Source organism: Stegostoma tigrinum, chromosome 32 (assembly GCF_030684315.1).
Source record: "Stegostoma tigrinum isolate sSteTig4 chromosome 32, sSteTig4.hap1, whole genome shotgun sequence".
NCBI lineage: Eukaryota > Metazoa > Chordata > Chondrichthyes > Orectolobiformes > Stegostomatidae > Stegostoma > Stegostoma tigrinum.
Window position 1 is genome coordinate 30995564 of NC_081385.1, and position 22443 is coordinate 31018006.

The following is a 22443-nucleotide window of genomic DNA, read 5'->3' on the forward strand; positions in this document are numbered from 1 at the left end:
CTGATCTTATGGAAACATAAGATTATGAAGGGAATAGATAAGGTGGAGATAGGGAGGTTGTTTCCACTAGGAGGTGAAACTAGGACTAGAGGGCATCGCCTCAAAATAAAAGGGAAATAGATGTAGGACTGAGATCAGGAGGAACTTCTTCACCCAAAGGGTTGTGAATCTGTGGACATCCCTGCCCAGTGAAGCGGTTGAAGCTACCCTGTTTTTAAGGCAAGGCTAAATAATTTTTTGAACAGTAAAAGAATTAAGGATTATGGTGAGTGGGTGGGTAAGTGTGGCTGAGCCTCAAAAAGATTAGCCATGATCTTATTAAAAGGCTCAAGGGGGCAGATGGCCTACTCCTGCTCCTGGTTCTTATGTTCTTAACACCAAATAAATGTATTTTCCATCAATCTGCACAATACAGGATACAAGTAATACCCAGAAGCAATGATAACTGGATGGAAGAAATGAACTCAGGAAATTTAGAGATTTGGTTCTGAGGAAATTAATGGAGCTATGGATTGCCTGGGTCCTGATTGACATAATCCTATGGTGTTTACGGGTGCAACACACTAATCATTGTATGGTCTTCAGAGAAGTGGTTGGTGAGATAGTTGATGCATTGATTTTAATTTTTAATTTTTCAAAACTCTCTTGATTCAGGGATGGATCCATTAATTGGAAGAGATTGATGTGGAGGTGCCAGTGTTGAACTGGGCTGGACAAGGTCAGAAATCACACAACACTCAGTTATAGTCCAACAGGTTTATTTGAAGACAGAAGCTTTCATAGCCTCAATACATTCAATCACCCAAAGAAGGAATGTCTTTTTCAAAACGGGAGGCAGACCAAACGCAAGAAACTACAACCCAATTACCTGAATATCTATGAAGGAAAAGGTTAAAAGCTATTGTTACAAAATGTTATAGCAGGACCGTTGGATATGTTCAAGATCAAGATCATAAGGCAGAGTTAACATGTTTTTGTGAAACTGAAATCATTGAGCAGAAGGGGAAACCAGTGGATGTATATACTTGGGTTTCCAGAAAGCAATTGATAAAGTTCCACAGAACTTTGTGGAAAATAAAAGCTGGTGTGGGGTGGCATATTGGCATGGATAGAAGATTGTCTGGTTAATTAGAAACAGAAGAGAGTGATTTTCGGGTTGACGGTGAAACAGTGATTGGTGCTGGGCTTTAACAGTTTAAATCATTTACATAAATTGTTGACAATCAGATTGTACTGCTGCCAAATTTGCTGATAACACAAAAGGAAAGCAAATTGTGAAGGGGAGACAGTTGCAGAAAGGAAACTGACAGGTTAATTGAGGGCAAAAATGTGGCAAATGTGTATAAAGTAGAAAACTGTGAAATTTTAAGTATTCATCTTCAATTTTGCCTTTTTAAAAGTTACAAATGCCTCTACATAAGCTGAAGACTTTAAAACACAGGAAGTGTATATGAAATACATGAGTGAAGCAGAGTCTTTTGACAATGCATAAACTTAACTCCAGTGATCTCTGACATTATTGCAAGTGTTCTTTAAACAGTCAAGGCATTCTAAAAATGATTTTATTGGCCAATAAGTTACATCCATATGTAAACCACAAGTTCACCTCTTAGACAATTTATTGTTCACAGAATGACACCAGCAACACAAATCTAAATATAAATTTATGTTTTGCTGAAATTAACCTGCTTGTTTATTGATCAGACCAATAAATTCCAGGAAAAGAGTATCTGAATAACAGAACTGGTTGACCTGGCCTTTCCAAAAAAAAATAAATAAAATAAATGCAAATGAAACAAACATAGCATCACACACTCAAAAAAAAAGCAGTGGCCTGTTTAATTTGCCCTTTGTTATGTTTGATTTGTTTAAATGAAATTTAAAGACCTCACACCATTAAATGGGTACTTGATATCCAACTGTTACTGACAAGGAACCAATGATCTTTTATAACTTTCTAGTGCAGTTGTAAACTTTGAAGTCTTTATAAGCCTGGATAGGGGAAATTGCAGTTGATGACAATTACTGTGTACTTAACAGGCTGAATTACACCACCTCACCTCTCCCTCAATCATATTCTCTCCTGGCAAATAAGTAGAGTGATGTTTAGTTGAGGACATTCTGTAAAATTATAACATTTATCTGGGATAGCAGGACTTTAGCAGGTCAGTACATTCTCAAATTCAGACATCTCCCCACAAAGGACTAGATTTACAGAACCAAGTAAGAATGGAAAATAAAAGAAAAAAAAAAGTGAATTCGAAGAGGTAGGCAATTATTAGTTGTTAAATAATGATTCTTGCATTTGGACGTTAAACTGTCCTTTCCTAGAATTAGCCAATTTAGAAATCACCATTCTTTTTCTTTAAAAATGGCCTTTAGATATATTTTCAATTTAACCAAACCATACGTCTTCAACTGAAATTCTCAGAAAAATGATTACATATTTTAAAATTCAATTTCTCATACAATTAAATGAAAGCAGCAAAATAATTTATCAACCACTTGTTATTAAAAAAAGACAATCATACATTTTCTGAACACATCTCAACATAGAGTCATTTTTGAGAATGTTAATTGTCTCGAGTGACTTTAGCTTCCCACTGCAGATGAATTACTTCCAGGCTGAACACAAATGCACGGAAGCAATCTTCTTCATTGAGGTATTTCTACAGTGTCCATCCCAAGCATCACATGAAGATAATACAGATTGTAGTGCTTTGGCATACGCTGTGGATGGGGCAAGAGGGGGAATGGAGGGAGACAAAACGTAAAAATACTGTGAAATCTCTGTTTTAGGTTGGTTTGATTATAGATATTTGTTCTGAAGTACTTGTTAGCTTAATATACCTGAAACAGAACTTGAAACTGCACAGAATACATACCCAATAGTAAGACATTGTTTCTCCATAAAGCCTGAGCAGTGGTGAACTTTGTTATATGTTCTCACAGGACGGAAATCACCTTGATAGCCAGTGTCTCTCATAACTGGCAGTCTTTTCTGGCATTCATGATAGATATTTTGAAACATTACATGATGGTATATTTTAGCAATTTTCAAAATTATTAACATAATTTAGGGTGCAATGTTTGTCATCAAAGTAAAAAATCTGATGAAAAACTAGGCTTTCAACACACAAGGTGTTTTGTGAAAGAGAATAATGAAAGTATTTGATAAGATTTGTAGCTTGGGTTGTGGATGAGGTTGTAGACTTGCTCGCTGAGCCGGTGCGTTTGGCTGCAAATGTTCCGTCACCCTTGCTAGGTAACACCATCAGTGCGCCTCCGGTGAAGCGTTGTGGTCTGTCCTGCTTGTTATTTACGTGCCTCAGTTTGCTGGGGTGGGAGGCCTTACTTCTGGTTCTGTTTTTAAGTGGTTTGTATATTGGGTCTGGTTCAATGTATTTCTTGATGGAGTTCTGGTTGTAATGTCAGGCCTCTAGGAATTCTCTGGCATATCCGTTTGGCTAGTGTTATATTGGATGTGTTGTCCCAGTCAAATCCGTGTCTTTCTTTGTCCGTGTGTATTGAAACCAGTGAGAATTGGTCATATCTATAATTGGGCACATCCATAATCACACCAGCCAAACAGAGACACGCCAGAGAATTCACGGAGGCCTGGCATTCCAACCAGAACTCCATCAACAAACACATTGAACCGGACCCGATTTACAAACCACTGAAAAACAGAACCAGAAGTAATGCCTCCCACCCGAGCAAACTGAGGCAAATGAATAACAAGCAGGACCGACCATCAACGCTTCACGGGAGGCACGCTGATGATGTTACCTACATCGAAACATCTGCAGCCAAACACACCAGCTCAGTGAGCAAGTCTAGACCTCAGAAGAATTCATTAATTTTCAGGATGGGGTAGGCCATTTATCAGTTCAGACTCTGCTATGTCATGCAATAACATCATAGCCAACCTGTTTGTGGCCATAACTCCATTTCCACGCTTGTCCCCTCACAAAGATGCAATTCAGGAATCTGACCTTGAAAAGGCAGATCCCAACCTAACTTTTCAGTTCCTGAAATGAAAAGGGCATGGCGAATTCATCTGAAATATTTAGTGATCTGTTTCATCCAGAAATTCCAACATTTTGTACACATTGTTATGCAGAGTTTAGCATCTGTCTGTCCCACAGCCTTTAGGCAGATTACAAAGACCTCTGCAAGTATCCACGGTTCTTCGGGGAGGTACTTAAGGGAAACAAATTTTGTTCTAATCGGCTTCATAATGCAGTTTTCATACCTTTCGGGTTTTTATAGAAGACACAGTTGTTTGCACACTTGTCTGGATGAGAGTCCCAGAAATCAGTTCCGCAGCAACAGAGGGGAGGTAGATCTGTGTTCTGCAATTTAATCTTCTCCATCATCTGTGCTCTTAAGGCTTCTATAAATCTGCAATAAGTCAAATTCAACAGAATAGAATTTGAGTTGAAGGCAGTTGATTTACTCAAAAGAAAGTGTAACCTGTATTAGTGATCCTAAAGATACACAACTCCAATGTGCCTGAAATTCACCTAAATATTAAATTGTATTCATCTGCCACCATCTCTCATTACTTCAGATCCAGCAAGCAGAGTTAATTATGGTGCTGCTTGGCAGTCATTAGAACTAAGGTTTATCATTAGATAGTTGCTCAGCCCCTTATTGTTCATACATAAAAGACAGCTGAGTATAACACAGAAAGTACTGTTCTCCAGGTCCATCAGCATTCCAAATAACCACTTCATAAATGTTTGGTGAATGTTGTGATGGTTCAGTCCCAATTCCTTTGATTTTCAAATGTTGACAAGCTTGATACTGAGTTCATCCTTTTCATTTTTATTTCAGCTGTATAAATTGAAAAGCACTGAAAAGAAAATGCTGTGTTCATTTCTCAAAGAGAATTTTAACCATCAGCTCCCATTTGATAAAGCCTCTCTCCAGCGCAACTACCAACTTAAAACATACAGGCTTCCCTCCACCCAACTGCATTACGCTCTATAACATATGTCACATTCTTAAAAACTGCAGTAAATTGAAAGTAATAGCATAAAACATCACAATGTAATTAAAGTGTTCATAGTAGAACATTTTTGTCCCATTTGTGAATTTGTGATAAATCACTAAAATGTGAAGCCAATTCTCACCAGCTGATATACAAAATCAGTTAGTGCAATTTCTACTTTGCGGAAAAGCCTGTTTGTCCCAACTTTCAAGAATCTGTTGAACACAGTATTAGAAGAAGGTCAAATATTTATTTTCTTCTTAATAATGGATTCCTTAAATCAATAAGGTTCGCAATACTGAATGCCAGATCCAAAATATTTATTAATTATACTGAAATTAAATAAATACTTTCATTAAAAAATCTAACATTTTGTTGAAGGATTTGTAAATGTTCCACTTCCTAATTGAATAGGCAAACTACATGCCTTTGAATCCAAATTTGTTTATAGCATTTTTTCTTCCCTTTTCTTTGAGACAATCTATTTGTTTCTGCAATAAACAGCTTCACATTTCAGACAAATGTTAATGAAGTACACTCTTGCCACTTCGAATAACTAATATTTTATTCATCCATAAATGATACAATTCCCTTAATTTGCCCCCTCAATAATTTAGATCTTGCTTTTCTACCAAGTGAAACCTGAAATTACTAAGATATGAATTTCCCACTTCTAAAATGTTAGCTTGCTTTCTCTCCAGGGATGCTGCCTGACCTGCTGTGTTCTCCAGCACTTCTTGTTTTCAGTACAGATTCCAGCATCTGGAGTAATTTGACCCTACATTGTATTTAACTGACTGCCATGTCTCTTCGTGACACAGTCACAGATGTTTTTCTTCTGTCAAACTTTACAATTAATGTTATCTGAAATATTCACTGGAAATTATAATTAGGAGTATTGTTTACACTAACCATTTCTTTATGGCCAATCTTAACAGTTCACTGGCCATGGCATTCAAATTGACATGTACTTCCTCAGATAAAAGCGAACAGATTTCCATTACTAAAGCTAAAGAGAAATCAGTAGCAAACTTCAGGACAAACGGATTAATCTTTCAGTTGCAAAAGGAATTTCCTTTTGTCAAAGAAAGTCTCCTAAATCCATTCTCTGGCAAGAACTCTCTGCAAGATGCCAAAAATTTGTATTTCAAACACTGAGCACATATCTTGTACTAATAAAAAGCTGAGAAACAAAGAAAAAAATTGACCACAGGATTTACTACTTCTTGCAATAACTATATAAAAAAAATTCTCCTGAAATAATTCTTGGTATACCTGGTGCTCTCTCTGTTGCGTTGCGCTTTGACTTGATCGGTTCTCTTTCGTTTCTCCTCTTCCTCCAACTGAGCAATCTTTTCACTTTCAGCCATTAGCTCCCTCTGCTGAGTCAGCTTAAGCATTCTTTTCTCTTCTGCTTCCCTCAGCTTCTCCTTCTCTTCCTTAATTCTGAACAAAGATTTTTAAAGAAACATAAACACTGACTTGAGACAAAGGCTGCAGATTGGTGTGAGTATGAATATAAATAAGCCAAGCCAAATGAAACTCATGTTATTTACAAGCATAGAACTGCGTTTTAGCATTTTTTTTGTGTTTCAAAGTCAATTTCTGAGTTAACAGCTTGGTTAGGCATCATCAACACAAAAAATAATTTACAAATGCAAATCTTTTGATAAGATGTCACAACTTGCTTCAAAAGGGATTGTTTTCCTTTGAAGCAATGACTAAAAGGAAAGCTGGAATAAAGACTTACAATCGTGAAGCATTTTGGTGAAGATGAACTGTCTGGCTGTGAATTGGCTGTGTCATCACCAAGTGACACATTAGTATACATGTGAAGAAACAGTGTTGCAGTTATGTCACTGTCAGCGGTTTGACCGCTGCTTGTCACAAAAATGGTATTACCCGTATATTGACGTTGGTACAAGGAACAAAACAAGATAACACACAAGTTCAGGAAGCAATTCGAAAGGCAGGAAACCTACTAAAATTTGTTTCCAGCCATATTACACATGCAGCATCCACCAGGTTTTTGCCTTGTTATCCAAAGCGAATTGCTGTTCTCTGAAGGATGTGGGTAGTATTCTTATAGCTAATTCCACATGTTTCAATCAGTTGTTTGCAGTACATTACCTATGGATAAGTAATTAGATGAAAGATCCCATGATTTAAAAAAACACTACATGCTATACACAAAAAACAAGCATTAATGGAATCTCACAGAAGTGGGAAATGTGCATGTTCAGAAATAGTTTTCAAATGACTGAACAAACAAGAAATCAGAGGTTGTGGATTCTAGGTGATTTCTAAAAGGCAAAAAGGCCATAAGCTGATACCAAGGGGGCACAGGCTTGGCGTTTTTACACCTTTCCATTAGCCTTCTCAGCTGCCTCCCCTGATGGCTGCATCCCTCAACTTGGACAGCAAGTCTTACCACCAGCACAAAAAAGGTTGAGACCAGCCCTACACACCATGGTCTTGCTGCTGGCCAGAGACTGGGGAAATAAAAATGATGAACAAGGAAATATATACTTTACATCAGCAGGCACTAATCACATTTAAAAATACCAATAATCTAATGGCAAGAGGAGGAAAGGAAATAAACACACATGAACTATCTATAGAGAAAAAGTGCTAGGGAAACTTGAGGGGTAGAGATAAGTTGATAAGCCAAGGTCTTTTTCCCTAGGTTAGCAGAGTTCAGAGCTAGTCTTAAGCTGTGAGGGGCAAGATTTAAAGAGAATTTGAGAGGCAACTTTTTCACACAGCAGGTAGTTCGTTTATGGAATGAATTGTCAACGGAAGTGGTAGATGCAGGTACAGTTATAACATTTAAAAGACATTTGGATAGGTACATGACCAGAAAGAGTTTAGAGGGACATGGGCCAAATGTTGACAAATGGGACTGGTTTAGTTTGGAAAACCCAGTCAGAAGATCGAGTTGGAGAGAACTGCTGTATGACTCTGACTCTACAACTAGAGGCGAGATGAGAATTTCTTTTATGCAACAAAAAGCCTGATAGGGTAGTGGATGCAGATTTAACAGTATCTGTCACAAGGAAACTGGATGAATACTTGAAGAAACAAATTGCAGGGAGTGGAACTAATTGGACTGGTTTTCAAAAGAGTGGGTGCACACCTGAGAGTCCAAATGGTTGTATGAAACTGCGATTTACTTTGTTAAGTATGGTTAGGAGTCACATTCTCTATGGAAAATTCTACTGACAATTGCAACAAGACCATCACTGGATTTTGTTTACTAGTGTTTAAGCTGCAAGTTTCAGCACCACCTTAACTGCCAAATGGCTTACTCTTGTTCCTAGTTTTCTAAATGTTAAACTAAACTAACTCACTTAGCTATCCTCTTCTCATGCTCTCGCTGACGCTGATGTTCTTTCACCTGTTCTCGTTCAATATCCATGAAGAGGCGACGGTACATCAAATACTGGTTACCACGCTGGGAAAAGAAAGATCACTCCAAAAATGTATCTATTATTTCAATACTTTCCATTACTTTAGTTAGCTGCAAAGTGCACGATGCTTACTTCTGAAAGATAACCAGACCAAATGTCTTTTAAAGGCGCAGTACACCTCCGCATTAAACAGATTTTTGGGCCTACTTCACAAATTGAATGCATCCAAAATAAATCAATCAATTTGGTGCATATTTTTATCTAAACACAGGAATTGTTGTTTGGCTGTTAATACAGGAGAACAAATTAAACTTCTGGTCAGCTTGCAACCTGGTTTCTTTTAATGGAATTTGTCTTACTTGCTAAAAGGGAAAAAAAGCCAGTTAATTATAATGAATTACAGCTAAGCCCATTTCTGCTGAACCAAGTCCTGACAACAACATTAAAAGGATTAGCTTTTGACCACAAATTTTATTTTATTCATTTGTGGGATGTCGGCGTTGCTGGCTGGCCAGTATTTATTGCCCGTCCCTGGTTGCCCTTGTGAAAATGGTGGTGAGCTGCCTTTTTAAACTGCTTCAGTCCACCTACTGTGGGTTTATCCACAATGCTTTTGTGAGGGAATTCCAGGATTTTGACCCAGTGACAGTGAAGAAATTGTGATATATTTCAAAGGAGGGATGTTCAGTGGCTTGGAGGAGAACTTGTAAGTTGTATTGTTCACATGTATCTGTTGCCCTTGTTCTTCTAGATGGAAGTGGTCATGGGTTTGAAAGGTGCTGTCTGAGGACCTTTGCTGAATTTCTGCAGTGCATTTTGTAGATAGTACACACTGCTGCTACTGAGCATCAGCAGTGGAGAGAGTGGACGCTTGTGGATGTAGTGCCACTCAAGTAGGCTGCTTTGTCCTGGATGGTGTCAAGCTTGAGTGTTGTTGGAGCTGCACCCATCCAGGCAAATGGGGAGTCTTCCGTGACACTCCTGACTTGTGCCTCGTAAATGAAAAACTGGCTTTGGGGAGTTAGAAGGTGAGTTACTCACTGCAGTTCCTAGCCTCTGACCTGCTCTTGTAGCCACTGTGTTTATGTGATGAGTCCAGTTGAGCTTCTGGTCAATGGTAACCCCCAGGATGTTGATCCTGGGGGAAATCAGTGATTGTAACACCATTGTATGTCAAGAGACGGTGGTTAGGTTGTTTCTTACTGATGATGGTCATAGCCTGGCTTTTGTGTGGCGTGAAAGTTACTTGCCACTTGTCAGCCCAAGCCTGGATATTGTCCAGATCTTGTTGCATTTAACTGGATTAAATCATTAAGTTACTATGGTTAGAGTTAACTCAAAACCTGCAACTGTAGCTACAAGTCTGTGTTTTGGAATACTGAAGCAAGTAACCTGCTTCCACTTTCCCACAAATCCTGTCTACCACAACGCACGAGTGAGGAGTGAGAAGTGAGAAGTATGCCTTCACACATGCACGTTCACTGCAAGTTCAACAACTCTCCAGAAACTCTACGCCTTCACCACCTCTACACCATCTGATCAGAACTTCATGCATCATTGACACAAGGTGGCAGCAGTCTGCCACATCTACACGATGCACTGCGGAAACTCACCAAGGCTCCTTTGAAAGTGCCATCCAAACCCACAAACTCTACCATATAAAAAGACAATGGCAGCGAATGCATACACTGCCAATTTGTTTTCTGATCCAAGCCACACAACATCCTGAATTGTAACACTGTGAAAATGCTGAAACACCCTCCCAAACACCATGGTGGATATACCTGCATCTCTGAAACTACAGTTCAAGAAGGCAGCTCACCAACACCTAGTCAAGTGATGGACAATAAACACAAGACTTGCCAAGGATGTTCATAATCTAAAAAAGAAGGAAAGTCATCCTCAGGTGCATAACTAGCTATAGCCTTGAATACATAATCTCTCATTAATTAACTGAACACAAAGTGACCATGTACTCAGGTACTTACTATGTAATTTTGTAGTCACCAATTCAGCATTTGTATGTTTTTTTTAAAAAGACAGGAGTAGAAGCTAGGAAACATTCCTCATCCCTGCTTTGCCATTCAGTATGATCATGGCTAAATCATTGGGCTCAATACCCTAATCCCTATACCTGCACCCCACCCCTCCCAACCCCCATATCCCTTGATCCCTTTAGCCACAAGAACTATATCTACTTCTTTCTTGAAATGATGTTTTGGTCTCAATCACTTCTGTTGGTGAATTTTACAGGCTCCTTATTCACTGGGTGAAGACATTTCTCCTCACGTCAGTCCAAAAAGGTTTACCCCTAAGCTTTAAATAATGACCAATGACCCCTGGTTCTGGACTTCCCCCATCAGGAACATCCATCCTGATCTAACCTGTCTAGTCCTGTTAGAAGTTTATAGGTTTTCATGAGATCTCCTCCCTCATTCTTCTAAATTCCAGTGAACACAATCCTAACTAACTCAATCTCTCCTCATATGTCAGTCCTGCCAGCCCAGAAATCAATTTGGTAAACTTTCGCTGAACTCCCTCTTATCTGAGTACACTTCCTCAGATAAGAAACCAAACTGTGCACAATGTGCCAGGTGTTCTCTTATCAATGTCCTCTAAAACTGTAGCAAGACATCCCTGTCCCTGTACTCAAATCCTCTCATCGTGAAGGACTTCTTTACTCCCTGCTACCTGTATGTGTACCTTCAGCAAATGGTGTGTATTGACAGCCATTCAAATAATAATCCATCTTCCTATTTCTGCTAACCTCACAATTATCCACTGTATCTGCCGTACATTTGGTCACTCACTCAGCCTGTCTAAATCACACCACATCTTTGCTTCCTCACAGTTCACCCGTACACCCATATTTGTGCTATCTGCAAATTTTGAAATGTTACCTTTAGTTCCTTCACCTAAATTATTAACATATGTTGTGAATAGCTGGGGACCTAACACCGATTCCTGAATGCTAGCCAATTTTGTATTCATCTCAACACATTACCCCAATCCCATGTGCTTTGATTTTGCACATTAATCTCTTATGTGGGACTTTTGTCAAAAACCTTTTCAAAGTTCAAACAAACTACAGCGACAGATTCCCCCAATCAACTCTGCTGGTTTCATCCTCAGTCGAATTTCAGAAATTTGTCAAACACGATTTCCTTTTTGTAAATCCATGTTGCGTCTATTTCTACAGCAGCACATACACATCAGTAAGACAAGAAAAGCAAACTTTCAGAGACTACTGCAGATAATTGCTATAAAAATTCAATTACTCCTGTACTAGATTATTCAGCAGTTTTATTCAGTCTGTTAGTTAAGATTCTGTACACATCACACAGCTTCCACAATCAATTGAATGTGGATGTAGTAATCAAAAATCAGCAGAACACAGATTTTTCGCTTCCCAATGTTAAAAGTAACCTGCCAATTGCCATTTAACAAAGGTCAAATTGATTCATAAAAGTCAAGACTTCTTACCTGCTTCTTTCTCTCTTCCTGGTCCACACCAGGTCTCAAGATTAGTGCTGTCTTATAGTCAGTACTAAATCCTACATAGGAACTTGTGGGGTAGGGCTCATGATAAAATCGACTACAGGGCTGAAATAATAATTAACATACACAAAGTCAGATAACAGTCTACAGGGAGGAGCACAATCGATAACAAAGCTTAAGGGGTTAGAAAGTCACACATTTTATTTATTTAAATTAATTTTAAACCTTTTTCTGCAATATACACCTTTAATTCTTTTAACCTCAAAACACTTTTTAAAATATCCTTTTTAAGACATAAATATCTATTTTGCTCTTCTTTAGATTACTTCATTCAAATTACTGGCTGGATGGCCAGTTTGTGATGAAATGAAGCCAACAGCACAGGTTCAGTTCTCGTCATTGGTTAAGGTTAGAAGGTCCCTCATTCTCAACTTCTTCCCTTGCCTAAGGTGAGTTGACTCTCAGGTTAAACCACTACCAGTCATGACCATGATACCATGAGTTTTGAGATATTCATGGATAGGGATAACAGCAGTCTTAGGTGAAGGTGTTAAACTGGAGGAAGGTGAACTACAACAATAATAGGCAGGAACTGGAGAATTTTGATTGGAGGCAGCTATTTGAGGGTAAATCTACATGGAAATTCTGGAAACGTTTCAAACCGCAGTTGATAAGAGTTCAGGAGAGGCATGTTCCTGCGAGAATAAAGGATAGGAATGGCAAGTTTTGTGAACCTTGGCTGTTATGGTCAGAAAGAAAGAGGAAGCATATGTAAGGTCTAGGAGGATGGGAACTTGAAGCCCTTGAAGTATATAAGGAAAGTAGGAAAGAACTTAAAGAATTAGAAGGGCCAAAAGGGGTAATGAAAAGTCATCAGGAAACAGGATTAAGGAGAATCCCAAAGGCTTTTTATACCTATATAAAAAGCAAAACGGTAGCCAGGGAAAGGGGTAGTCCACTCATGGTCAAGGAGGGAATCTGTGTGTGGAGTCAGAAGAAGAGGTAGGTGAGGTCCTAAACAAGTACTTTATGCCGGTATTCACCAAAGAGAAGGAATTGGAGGAGGATGATCTCAGGGAAGGGAATGTCGAGTTTCAAAGCCAAATTGCCATTAAAAAGGAAGAGGTGCTGTGCTTCTGAAGAAGGATTAAGGTAGATAAGTCTCTGGGTCCAGATGGGATCGATCCCTGAATATTGAGGAACACAAGACAACAAATTGTTGGAGCACTGACAGACATCTTCGTATCCTCTTCAGCCACAGGTGTGGTCCCATTGTTTAAGAAGGGTAACAGGGATAATCCAGGAAATTACAAGCCAGTTAGTAGGGAAATTATTGGAAAGATTCTCAGGAACAAGATCTATACGCATTTAGAAGTAAGTGGAATTATGAGCAATAGACAGTATGGTTTTGTGTGAGGGAGATCATGCATCGGTAACTTGATTGAGTTTTTTGAGGAGGTGACTGAAATGATTGAGGAGGGAAAAGGGTTGATTTAGTCTACATGGACTTCAGTAAAGCCTTTGACCAGGTCCATCATGGCAGACTGGTACAAAAGGTGAAGTTACACAGTATGAGGGGGTGAGCTGGCAAGATGGACACAGAACTGGCTTAGTCATAGAAAACAGAGAGTAGAAGAACGTTTTTCGGAATGGAGGAATGTGACTAGTGGTTTTCCACAGGGTTCAGTGCTGGGACCTCTGCTGTTCATGATCTACATAAATAATTTGGAGGAAAACATAGCTGGTCTAATTAGTAAGTTTACGGATGATGTACAGGTTGGTGGAGTTGTGTTTAGTGAGGCGGATTGTCAGAGAATACAGCTCAGTTGGAGGCATCGGCAGAAAAATGGCAGATGGACTTTAATCCAGACAAATGTTTGCTGCTTGGCCTGCTGTGTTCATCCAGCTTCACACTTTGTTATCTTGGATTCTCCAGCATCTGGAGTTCCCATTATCAACGTCAGGTGATGCATTTTGGAAGGTCAAGTATAGGTGGAAATTATACAGTGAATAGCAGAATCCTTAGGAGTATTGATGTATTGATATGCAGAGAGATCTGTGTATGCAGGTCTACTGATCACTGAAGGTGGCAGCCCAAGTAGGTAAGGTAGTAAAAAAGGCTTTGGCATTCTTGCCTTCATTGTAAGGGGTATTGAGTGTAAGGATAGAGAAGTTATGTAGAACTTTAGTTAGGGCACACATGGGGAATTTCATACAATTCTAGTCACCACACGATGTGGATACTTTGGAGAGTAAACAGAAAAACGATATTGCCTGGTACGGGGGATTTTAGCTATGAAGAAAGGTTGGCTAGATTTAGTTTGTTTTCCCTGGACCACAGGAGGTTGTGGGTGGGGGCGACCTAATAGATGTTTATTAGATTGTAAATCGCATGGATAGAGTGGAAAGTTTGAAGCTTTTTCTTAGGGATGGAGCGGCCAATTACTGGGGAACACAGGTTCAAGGTGCTGGGGGGCTTTTTAAAGAGCTGTGCGAGGCAAGGTTTTCATACAAAGGGTGGTGAGTGGTGGAATGCTTTAATAGAGGAGATGGTGGAAGCAGACACAATAGCAGTACTCAACAACTACCTGGACAAATACATGAATAGGTAGGGATTAGAGGGATACGGATCCTGTAAGTGAAGACAGTTGCAGTATGGAAGAGCAAAATGTGGTTTCCAGTGCTTGAAGGGTCGAAGAGCCTGTTTGTGTGCTGTTCAGTTCTTTGTTTTCTCTAATGAGAGCACAACCGTATGGTCTTCTGGAACAATAGTAACATTACCTTTATTTTAGTGGATAATTTGAAAAATGTTGTTATTAAACCATATGCCTAAACAAGACTTCTAGGGTGCAATCAAATTGTCATAAGGCAAATTTTAAAACAGTTCCATGAAACTATGAATTAACTTAATAAAATAATTTGCATGCTTTAAACACACCAATATATTTGTAAAATATACGTGCTTCAGATTAAATGCGGCAATCAATAAATCATAGCTTGCACAGAGTTAAAGTATACACCAAAATGGAAAACCATTGTCCTTGGTTCAGAATTCTGTACAATATGAAGAAAACAGGAAGATGAGAGATATTTTGCAATGCCATTTTTACTGAAGTCAATTGCATCTGGAATCTAAAATTAAAATACAGACTTTTTCCATTCACCAGACATCAAAAAAGGCTTGGTGAGTCAGTCATTCATTTTGGTGACAGAAACACACACACACACACACAAACTGTCTGTCTTTAAATTACTTTAAAAATCTGGCAATGGAACAGAGGTATATCAAAGGGATGAAAATAGGGGGAAAAGGATCTTTGTCTAGAAAATCAGGATGCAGAAATATTAAGCATGTAGCTGTAAAATCACAAAGGAAACAGAAACACTGGTAGTTTACAGGACCATGAATTGTAATACAATTGGGCAGAGTCTATAATCAGGAAATCAGAGGAGCATGTAACAAGAGTAATGCAATAAGTGTGGGAATCTTTAATCTTCACAAAAACTGGGTGAACTAATGTCGCTTGGAAGGTAAACTGATGGAATACTTTGCAGGCAGTTTTCAAGAATATGGTATTGAGGAACCAGCTAGGGAATAGACTAGATCTCATTGTATAATGAGAGATTAATTAGTAACATGATTCGCTGGGGATCACAGTATGATGAATTTCATAGGAACAGAGATGCAGCCATGTTCGAAACTGTGGTCTTAATTTTAAAGAAAGCCAATTTACTGTCTGAAATTGGGAAATTAGACCAAAAGATAATGGTGGAAGATTATAAAACATTTAAATAAATAATTCATAACTCTCAAAGGAATATAGGAAGTTAAACACCTCTGAAAAAGTAGTATTATGACAGTTAATGCATTTTGTTGCAACATTTCAACCAAGATCATTTTAATAAACATGTCCACGCAGCAACAAAGTCCTGATAGCAGAAAACAGTCTGAAGCAACAGATCATTTACATCAGAGATGCTACCAAGCAGTTATATTACATACCAATGATCAAGCATTCGGCTATACAACAACTGAAGTTGGTGAACGTAACCTGCCGGTCTCTGAAGACCACCAGAGATTTATAAGCAAGGCACAACAGATATATCCCAAAGGTAGACCTAGAGCATGTGTTTCTTTTTGTATTCACTCATGGAAAGTGGGGTCACTGGTTGGCTAGCATTTATTGGCCCTCCTCAATTGCCTTTGAGAAGTTTAAGAAGCTGTCCTCTTGAACCGCTCTAGTCCACCTGCTGTAGGTTGACTCACAATGCCCTTAGGGAAAGGAATTCCAGGATCTTGATCTCGTGACAGTGAAGAAACAGCAATATATTTCCAAGTCAGGATAGTGAGTGGCTTAGAGGCAAGCTTGCAGGTGGTAGTATTCCCATTTATCTGCTACCTTTGTCTTTCAAGATGGAAGTGGTCATGGATTTGGAAAGTGCTGGCTAAGAATCTTTAGTGAATTTCTGCAGTGTACTGCTGCTACTAAACAGGGAGTGTATGCTTGTGAATGTGGTATCAATAAAGTGAGCTGCTTTTGCCTCAATGTTATCAAGCTTCTTGAGTCGCTGGAGCTGCACCGATCGAGGCAAGTGAGGCACTCCTGACTTGTGCCTTGTGAACAGCGGACAGGCTTTGGGGAGTCAGGAAGCAAGTTACTTGCTCCAGTATTCCTAGCCTCTGACCTGCTCATGTTGCCACTGTGTTTATGTGGTGAGTCCAGTTGAGTTTCTTGTCAGTGATAATCCCAAGGATTATGATATTGAAGTAATTCAGCAATGGTAACACCACTGAATATAATGAAAAAAAATAGCTAAAACTAAACATATTGCGCTTACATCAATTCACTATGGCCACATCAGCTGTATAAACATCAGGGAATGACATTAAACAATTATAAAAATACTGGTAAAGTGACACTGGAGGAAATCACAAACTCAAAATGCCCTCACAGAATTTGAGATATTAAGCTTGGGATGCTGCAAGTTTTCTTAACAAGACAGCGAAGAACGTAAACTAGTGCAGATGAAAAATTGGATTTAGATTCTGTATTACTTAAGGAATTTGCAAGTTGCAAACACTTTAAAAGCAATAGAATTTTGCAACAATTAAAATGTTACATTGACTTAAAAATCACATTTTTAGATAGATTTCACTTCACTGCTCAATATAACACAGTTTAGGACAATACTTTGGAAACCCAAGTCCTACCCTTCCATGTTGCAGCTCTGGCTGAAAAGTAACATGTTTTTCATCCATCAGTTTCTGAGACTGCTCCTGCAACTCTGCAGGTAGGTCATGCTGGCCTTCCAAACACATGAACTCTCCTGCGATATTCAGATGTGCCCCTCTTTGGGATGTTGAGTTCTGGAAAACGACAGAATGCCCTGAATGATAAACTAGGTCACCATGTTGACTTTTTATGTCTCCTCACAAAATTCTTACCCCCATATAAAATGCACAAAAGAAAATGAAACCACATATTTAAAGGAACTTGGATGCAGTAAGTAAACCAGCAGCTTCATCTGCAGAAGTGTAACAGATATGATAAGAACACATCTTTGGCCATTAACATTAAGAGCAGGATAATGGATAAGGTCACAATTCAGTTGCACTATAATAAATCAGGCAATACAAGTTTATAAAATTAAGTCTAGGTAGAAACTAATAATAAACAAACACAAAATATGTTATTGCCTTTCTTTAGAAGTCCACACGCAGTCTGTACTGTTGAAGATCTTTTTACATCTTTAGTTTACCACAAAACATGAACGCTAACACAAGAAGCCAGAAAACAAAACCACCCCCGGCCATTGGATTAGTACGAAACATTATTTTATTCAACTCTGCTTAGGTACTTTGTAAATAAAGCTGCCATGCTTCCAAATAGACAAATCATAAGTATTCCATTCACAATTTGATTACTGCTAAATCTCAAGTATAACAACAGGAGCCATGGTGGCTCAGTGGTTAGCATTGCTGCCTCACAGCACCAGGGACCTGAGTTCAATTCCACCCTCAGGTGATTGTGTGGAGTTTGCATATTCTCCCCGTGTCTATCAGGGTTTCCACCAGTTGCACCGATTCCTCCCACAGTCCGAAGACGTGCAGGTTAGGTGGATTGGCCATGCTAAATTGCCTGTAGTTTCCAGGCATGAGCAGGCTAGTTGAATCATGCATGGAAAATGCAGTGTTACAGGGACAGGGAATGGGAGTTGGTTTGGGTGGGATGCTGGTTGGTGTGGACTTGATGGGCCAATTGTCCTGCTTCTACACTATAGGGATTCTATGATTGTATAACTTTCAAACAATACTCAAGTAGAAATAAAAATAGAAAATGCTGGAAATATGAACCATGTTCCTTGCCAAATCATAGTTTAGAACATTAATCTAGAAGTGTAACTCTAACCTTTAGATGTTGCAGCTCTGGCTGCAAAGTGACATGTTTTCCATCCATCACTTTCTGAGACTGTTCCTGCAACTCAGCAGGCAGGTCATGTTGGCCTTCCAAACACGTGAAATCTCTTGTAACATCTAGTTGTCCCTCTTTTTGGGATATTGGGTTCTGGAAAAGGAGAAAACGTCCTTAATGATTGACTAGTGGCCATTCTATTGTTATTTTAAACTCTGACAAAGTCGTTAAGATCAAAACATGACACTTAACATTTCAGGTCATTGACCTATCATCAAAATCTGCTCCTCTTTCCACAAATGCTATCTGATCAGCTGAGCATTTGCAGTATTTTCCATTTTTATTGCAGATTTTGCAATTTTGGATCAGGTTGAAGAAGTGTAGGTGAACAAGATGTCAAAAACAGCTGTTTGAGGACAAAAATATTAAGATTTTTACTTTAGGGGAACTGTGCGACTTGTAATCTATATTAGAAGTATATCACACATAACACTTAATACAATTTCTCTGTAAGAGAAAAAGCCATCCTAAGCACCATAAACAATGACCCTGTTATAAAGGACAAAATATTTTGTAGAAGAGCAAATAGTGCCTATAGTTTTAAGTGCAATCGAGTAACTGAGTGACATTCACTGCTTAGGCTCAGCTTTGAGTGGCCATTTGGACATGTTGCTAGGACAGTTTAAACCAGATGCCTTCAGGAAAAGTGGGAAGAAAAAATTGATGGATAAAATCCAATTCTGGAACACCATTCCAGTTTGAATGTAGATAGAACTTCAGGTTTGCAGTTAAAACCTATTTAAGAGCAAGACGATCTTAGTTTAATCACATGATGCAGTCTAGTCATAAGTAATTTTGCTAATTTTGCTTAATACAAGTATATACTGATTTTATTTTCATTTCAATCGCCAATGAACATAAAGTCACACTGAAAAATTAAATATCTAACACTTAAGATTCCAAAGTAAAGGAATCAAATTTTATAATATTGACTTCAAAAAGTTGCTTGCAATGTCACTCCTGTTATTTCACCTTTTACTCTCAGAGTTTACAAGGATTTAAATTTTCACTGACATACAGGCAGATGACATGGACAGCACTTTCAAACAAAGATAAATGGAATCAGGATCATTGGAGCCAGGTAAAACTCTGGCAAAGTGCAACTGGCATTGCTGTATTGTCACCATTTCTGTGGGGGTTGGGGTTCTTTGATGGATCACAGAGTGCATGATCAGAATACACAAACCCCATGGGGAGACCACCATGGTTCAACTGACAGGCTCCGCACAGGGATAGAGATTCGTACCTGTTGCTGGTAGAACACCAGCATTGGCAGGAAGCAGTCCCTAACTGGCCATTTAAATAATTCATTAGGCTTCTGGACATGAGGGCATACTGACTCTTTTCATTTTCCTTCCCAATTTTTCTCCATCACCACCTCCTTCCTCTATTTTCTATCCTATTCCTTGAGACATTACTGCAACTTACCCACAACCAATGAAACTAATGTAATTTACAAAATACCATGCAAGGACTATGAGAAACATTACGGTTCACTGGGGGTGCACTGACGATGTTACTGACCCAGGTAACAAAATGTCTGCTTCAAACATAGCCTTGATCAAGTACCATTTTTTTCTCAAAAGCTATTCAAAATTACAGTTTATATAATACGTGATGTAAACTATGTGAGACCAATATAAACCAGCATTTAATTTGACATTTAGACATCACGTAAATGCAAATGTAGCTTTAACATAGAACTAAAGCTGTGATTTAAAATGTAAACACCCGACTTTCAATTTCACAAAATAATAGAGATGAGCTAATGTCTGAGCAAGTATTGATTCTAAATACTCCAACACAGTATTAAGGCAGTAATTGTATACAAACTACTTCCCTATTTCTCATGGACACACTTTTTGGGTAAGAAAACACTTTCAGAAGTCATTGTAAAACTTCGAAGAGGAAGTGAATGCACGTCTTATGCAATCAACTGGTGTCTACTTATTTAATTTCTCTAAACTCGAAAATGGATGTTTGAGATTGAAATGTTAGTAAGAGTTCTTTCAATTGAGAAGCCTAGTTGTTTTCAACTAAACATGATATAACTGAAAGCCTACTTCTCTGCTCTGGAGGTCTTAAGTGAAATGGCATTAGAAAAGAATGGGACCTTATGGACATAGTCCACAATAAATAAATTCGCAATTCATCACAAAATCAACAGTTTGCGATTGAGAAAAAAAACAAATGAAGTCTATTTTGTTTCTAAAGAGATGCATTAAAAACTCCAAATTGGGAGATTGTGGTTTCTTTCAATGTCAGGTTCTCAAATTATTTCAAAAGCAAAAATTTCTACACATTCCAAGACAATAGATTTATTCATAGTCATCTTTTACATTATGACATGCAACTTAACTCACATCTCTTGGTGGAGACTCCCTCCAAATTCCTCCTGGAAGTGTTGAGCACAACTCCTCTTCTGATACTGTTTGACATGATGCAAGCCTATGCCGAGCTTGTTTTGTAACTTTACTAAGCTACAACAAATCGGACTCATTAGTATTAGTTTAAAAAGGATAACGTCTGCCTTGAAATAGGCACAAATACAAGATAACTCAGAAACAACACTTTAGTTCTACACGATAACCCTCCTTAATAAGTTATACTATTTTATAAATGCACTGAATGCTTCCAATTTATATGAAACTACCTTTAACTTAAGTTAGAAACAAAAAACTCAAGTTCTGAGGAAGGGTCACCGGACCCGAAACGTTAACTCTGTTTTCTCCTCCACAGATGCTGCCAGACCTGCTGAGCTTTTCCAGCAACTTTGTTTTTGAACAAAAAAACTCAATTTGATTTTAACTCTAGATGTAATAGCATAAGAAACTGCAACTAGACAAGTGAGTTTGTAGTAAGTTTGCACTTTCAATCTCTGTTGATCCAGCAAAGCATCTACTGGAAAGCATATAGTCAAAAATTAAGATTAAAACCCTCAATAGTCCCTGTTGTACAATTCACCAGCATAGCCTGGCAAATACCTAGAAGCAAGAAAGTAACCTGTACCTTTTCTTACTTGGTGAATGGAAGTAGGCATTAAAAAAATCTTCAGGCTAGACAGAGACAAAAACAGAGAGACAGACAGAAAGAGAAGAGAAAGGCAGAGAGAGTTGAGAAAGAGAAAGCAGGGTAAAGAGAGAGAAAAAGAAAGAAAAAAAGAAAGGGAGGGGGGAGAGAGAGGGGGAGATGTGCAATCTAAAATACCACACACTCAAAAACAACAGACAAGAGAATTTTATTTCTTTACAGTAATACAAGGCTGTCACTGGTATTTTTTACAATGTAGGTCAAATATTCCTGTATTTTCTGAATTAAACACAAATTTATTTTTGTTTAAAATCATGAAATTTTGTGGTGTAGACTATTGCTTAAAATAAGCTGTTTAAAATTCTCTTTAAATGTTACCAAGCCCCAACTGGATCATAACAATTCAAAGAGCGAAATGGAACAAATTACAGTACAGCCATTCCATGAAGAGATCAAAAACATTTCCCTCTCAAACTCAAAAAATAATTTTAATACAATTGCTTAACTACAATAACTGTGACATTCCCTTAAGAAAAGCAGATAAGCTTTCAAATTAATATCATCAACCATCATTTAGATTACATAAACTTGCTATAACAGTGTATCATTGATCTGCCCAAATAATGAGACAACCTGTCTTGGCTGCTGTATCAGTTTGAAATTGTGGCAGAAGCTATTACTTACCGATTCCTGCCATATTTTGGAAACAGGTAGAAGTAACCATAGTCTTACCATACCATAGGGCTGCGGTCTCTGAGAGGGTCACCACACCTCAGTGGAGGTGAGAGGTTGCGGGGGTGGGGGAAGAATCCTTCACAGTAACCTCAGCCAGTGCAGGAATTGAACACATGCTGTTGGCATTATCAGGCATCACAAAGCAGCCATCCAGGCAACTGAGCTAAACCGACCTACCTCTTCTTTTGGAAAGAGACAGAAGGAGTGATTGACGTACAATTCCAAAAGGGGCAGTCAAGGGAGGGGGTACATTCTTGAAGTTGGACTGGATAAATCAGGTCTTACCACAATACCTTTCAAA

General features: G+C 38.5%; 1 protein-coding gene and 1 non-coding gene across 4 annotated transcripts in view; both read right to left on the minus strand.

Annotated features, from left to right (window-relative positions):
- Nucleotides 1–1545: 1545 nt before the first annotated feature.
- The window catches only part of ccdc15 (coiled-coil domain containing 15), a 38711-nt gene continuing 17813 nt past the window's right edge, over nt 1546–22443 (minus strand). For all 3 annotated transcript variants that reach the window (XM_059638908.1, XM_048562075.2, XM_048562076.2), the window contains 8 exons: nt 20741–20857; nt 18315–18470; nt 17117–17272; nt 11890–12009; nt 8347–8450; nt 6272–6442; nt 4256–4404; nt 1546–2730 (listed from right to left, as the gene is read on the minus strand). In XM_059638908.1, coding sequence (XP_059494891.1) covers nt 2615–2730; nt 4256–4404; nt 6272–6442; nt 8347–8450; nt 11890–12009; nt 17117–17272; nt 18315–18470; nt 20741–20857 — 1089 coding nt within the window. In that variant the 3' untranslated portion in view covers nt 1546–2614. The remainder of the gene's footprint in view (nt 2731–4255; nt 4405–6271; nt 6443–8346; nt 8451–11889; nt 12010–17116; nt 17273–18314; nt 18471–20740; nt 20858–22443) is intronic.
- Nucleotides 15812–16035, minus strand: LOC125467084 (small nucleolar RNA SNORA53). The gene has a single exon (XR_007250560.1). It is a non-coding gene; the product is annotated as a small nucleolar RNA SNORA53 (small nucleolar RNA).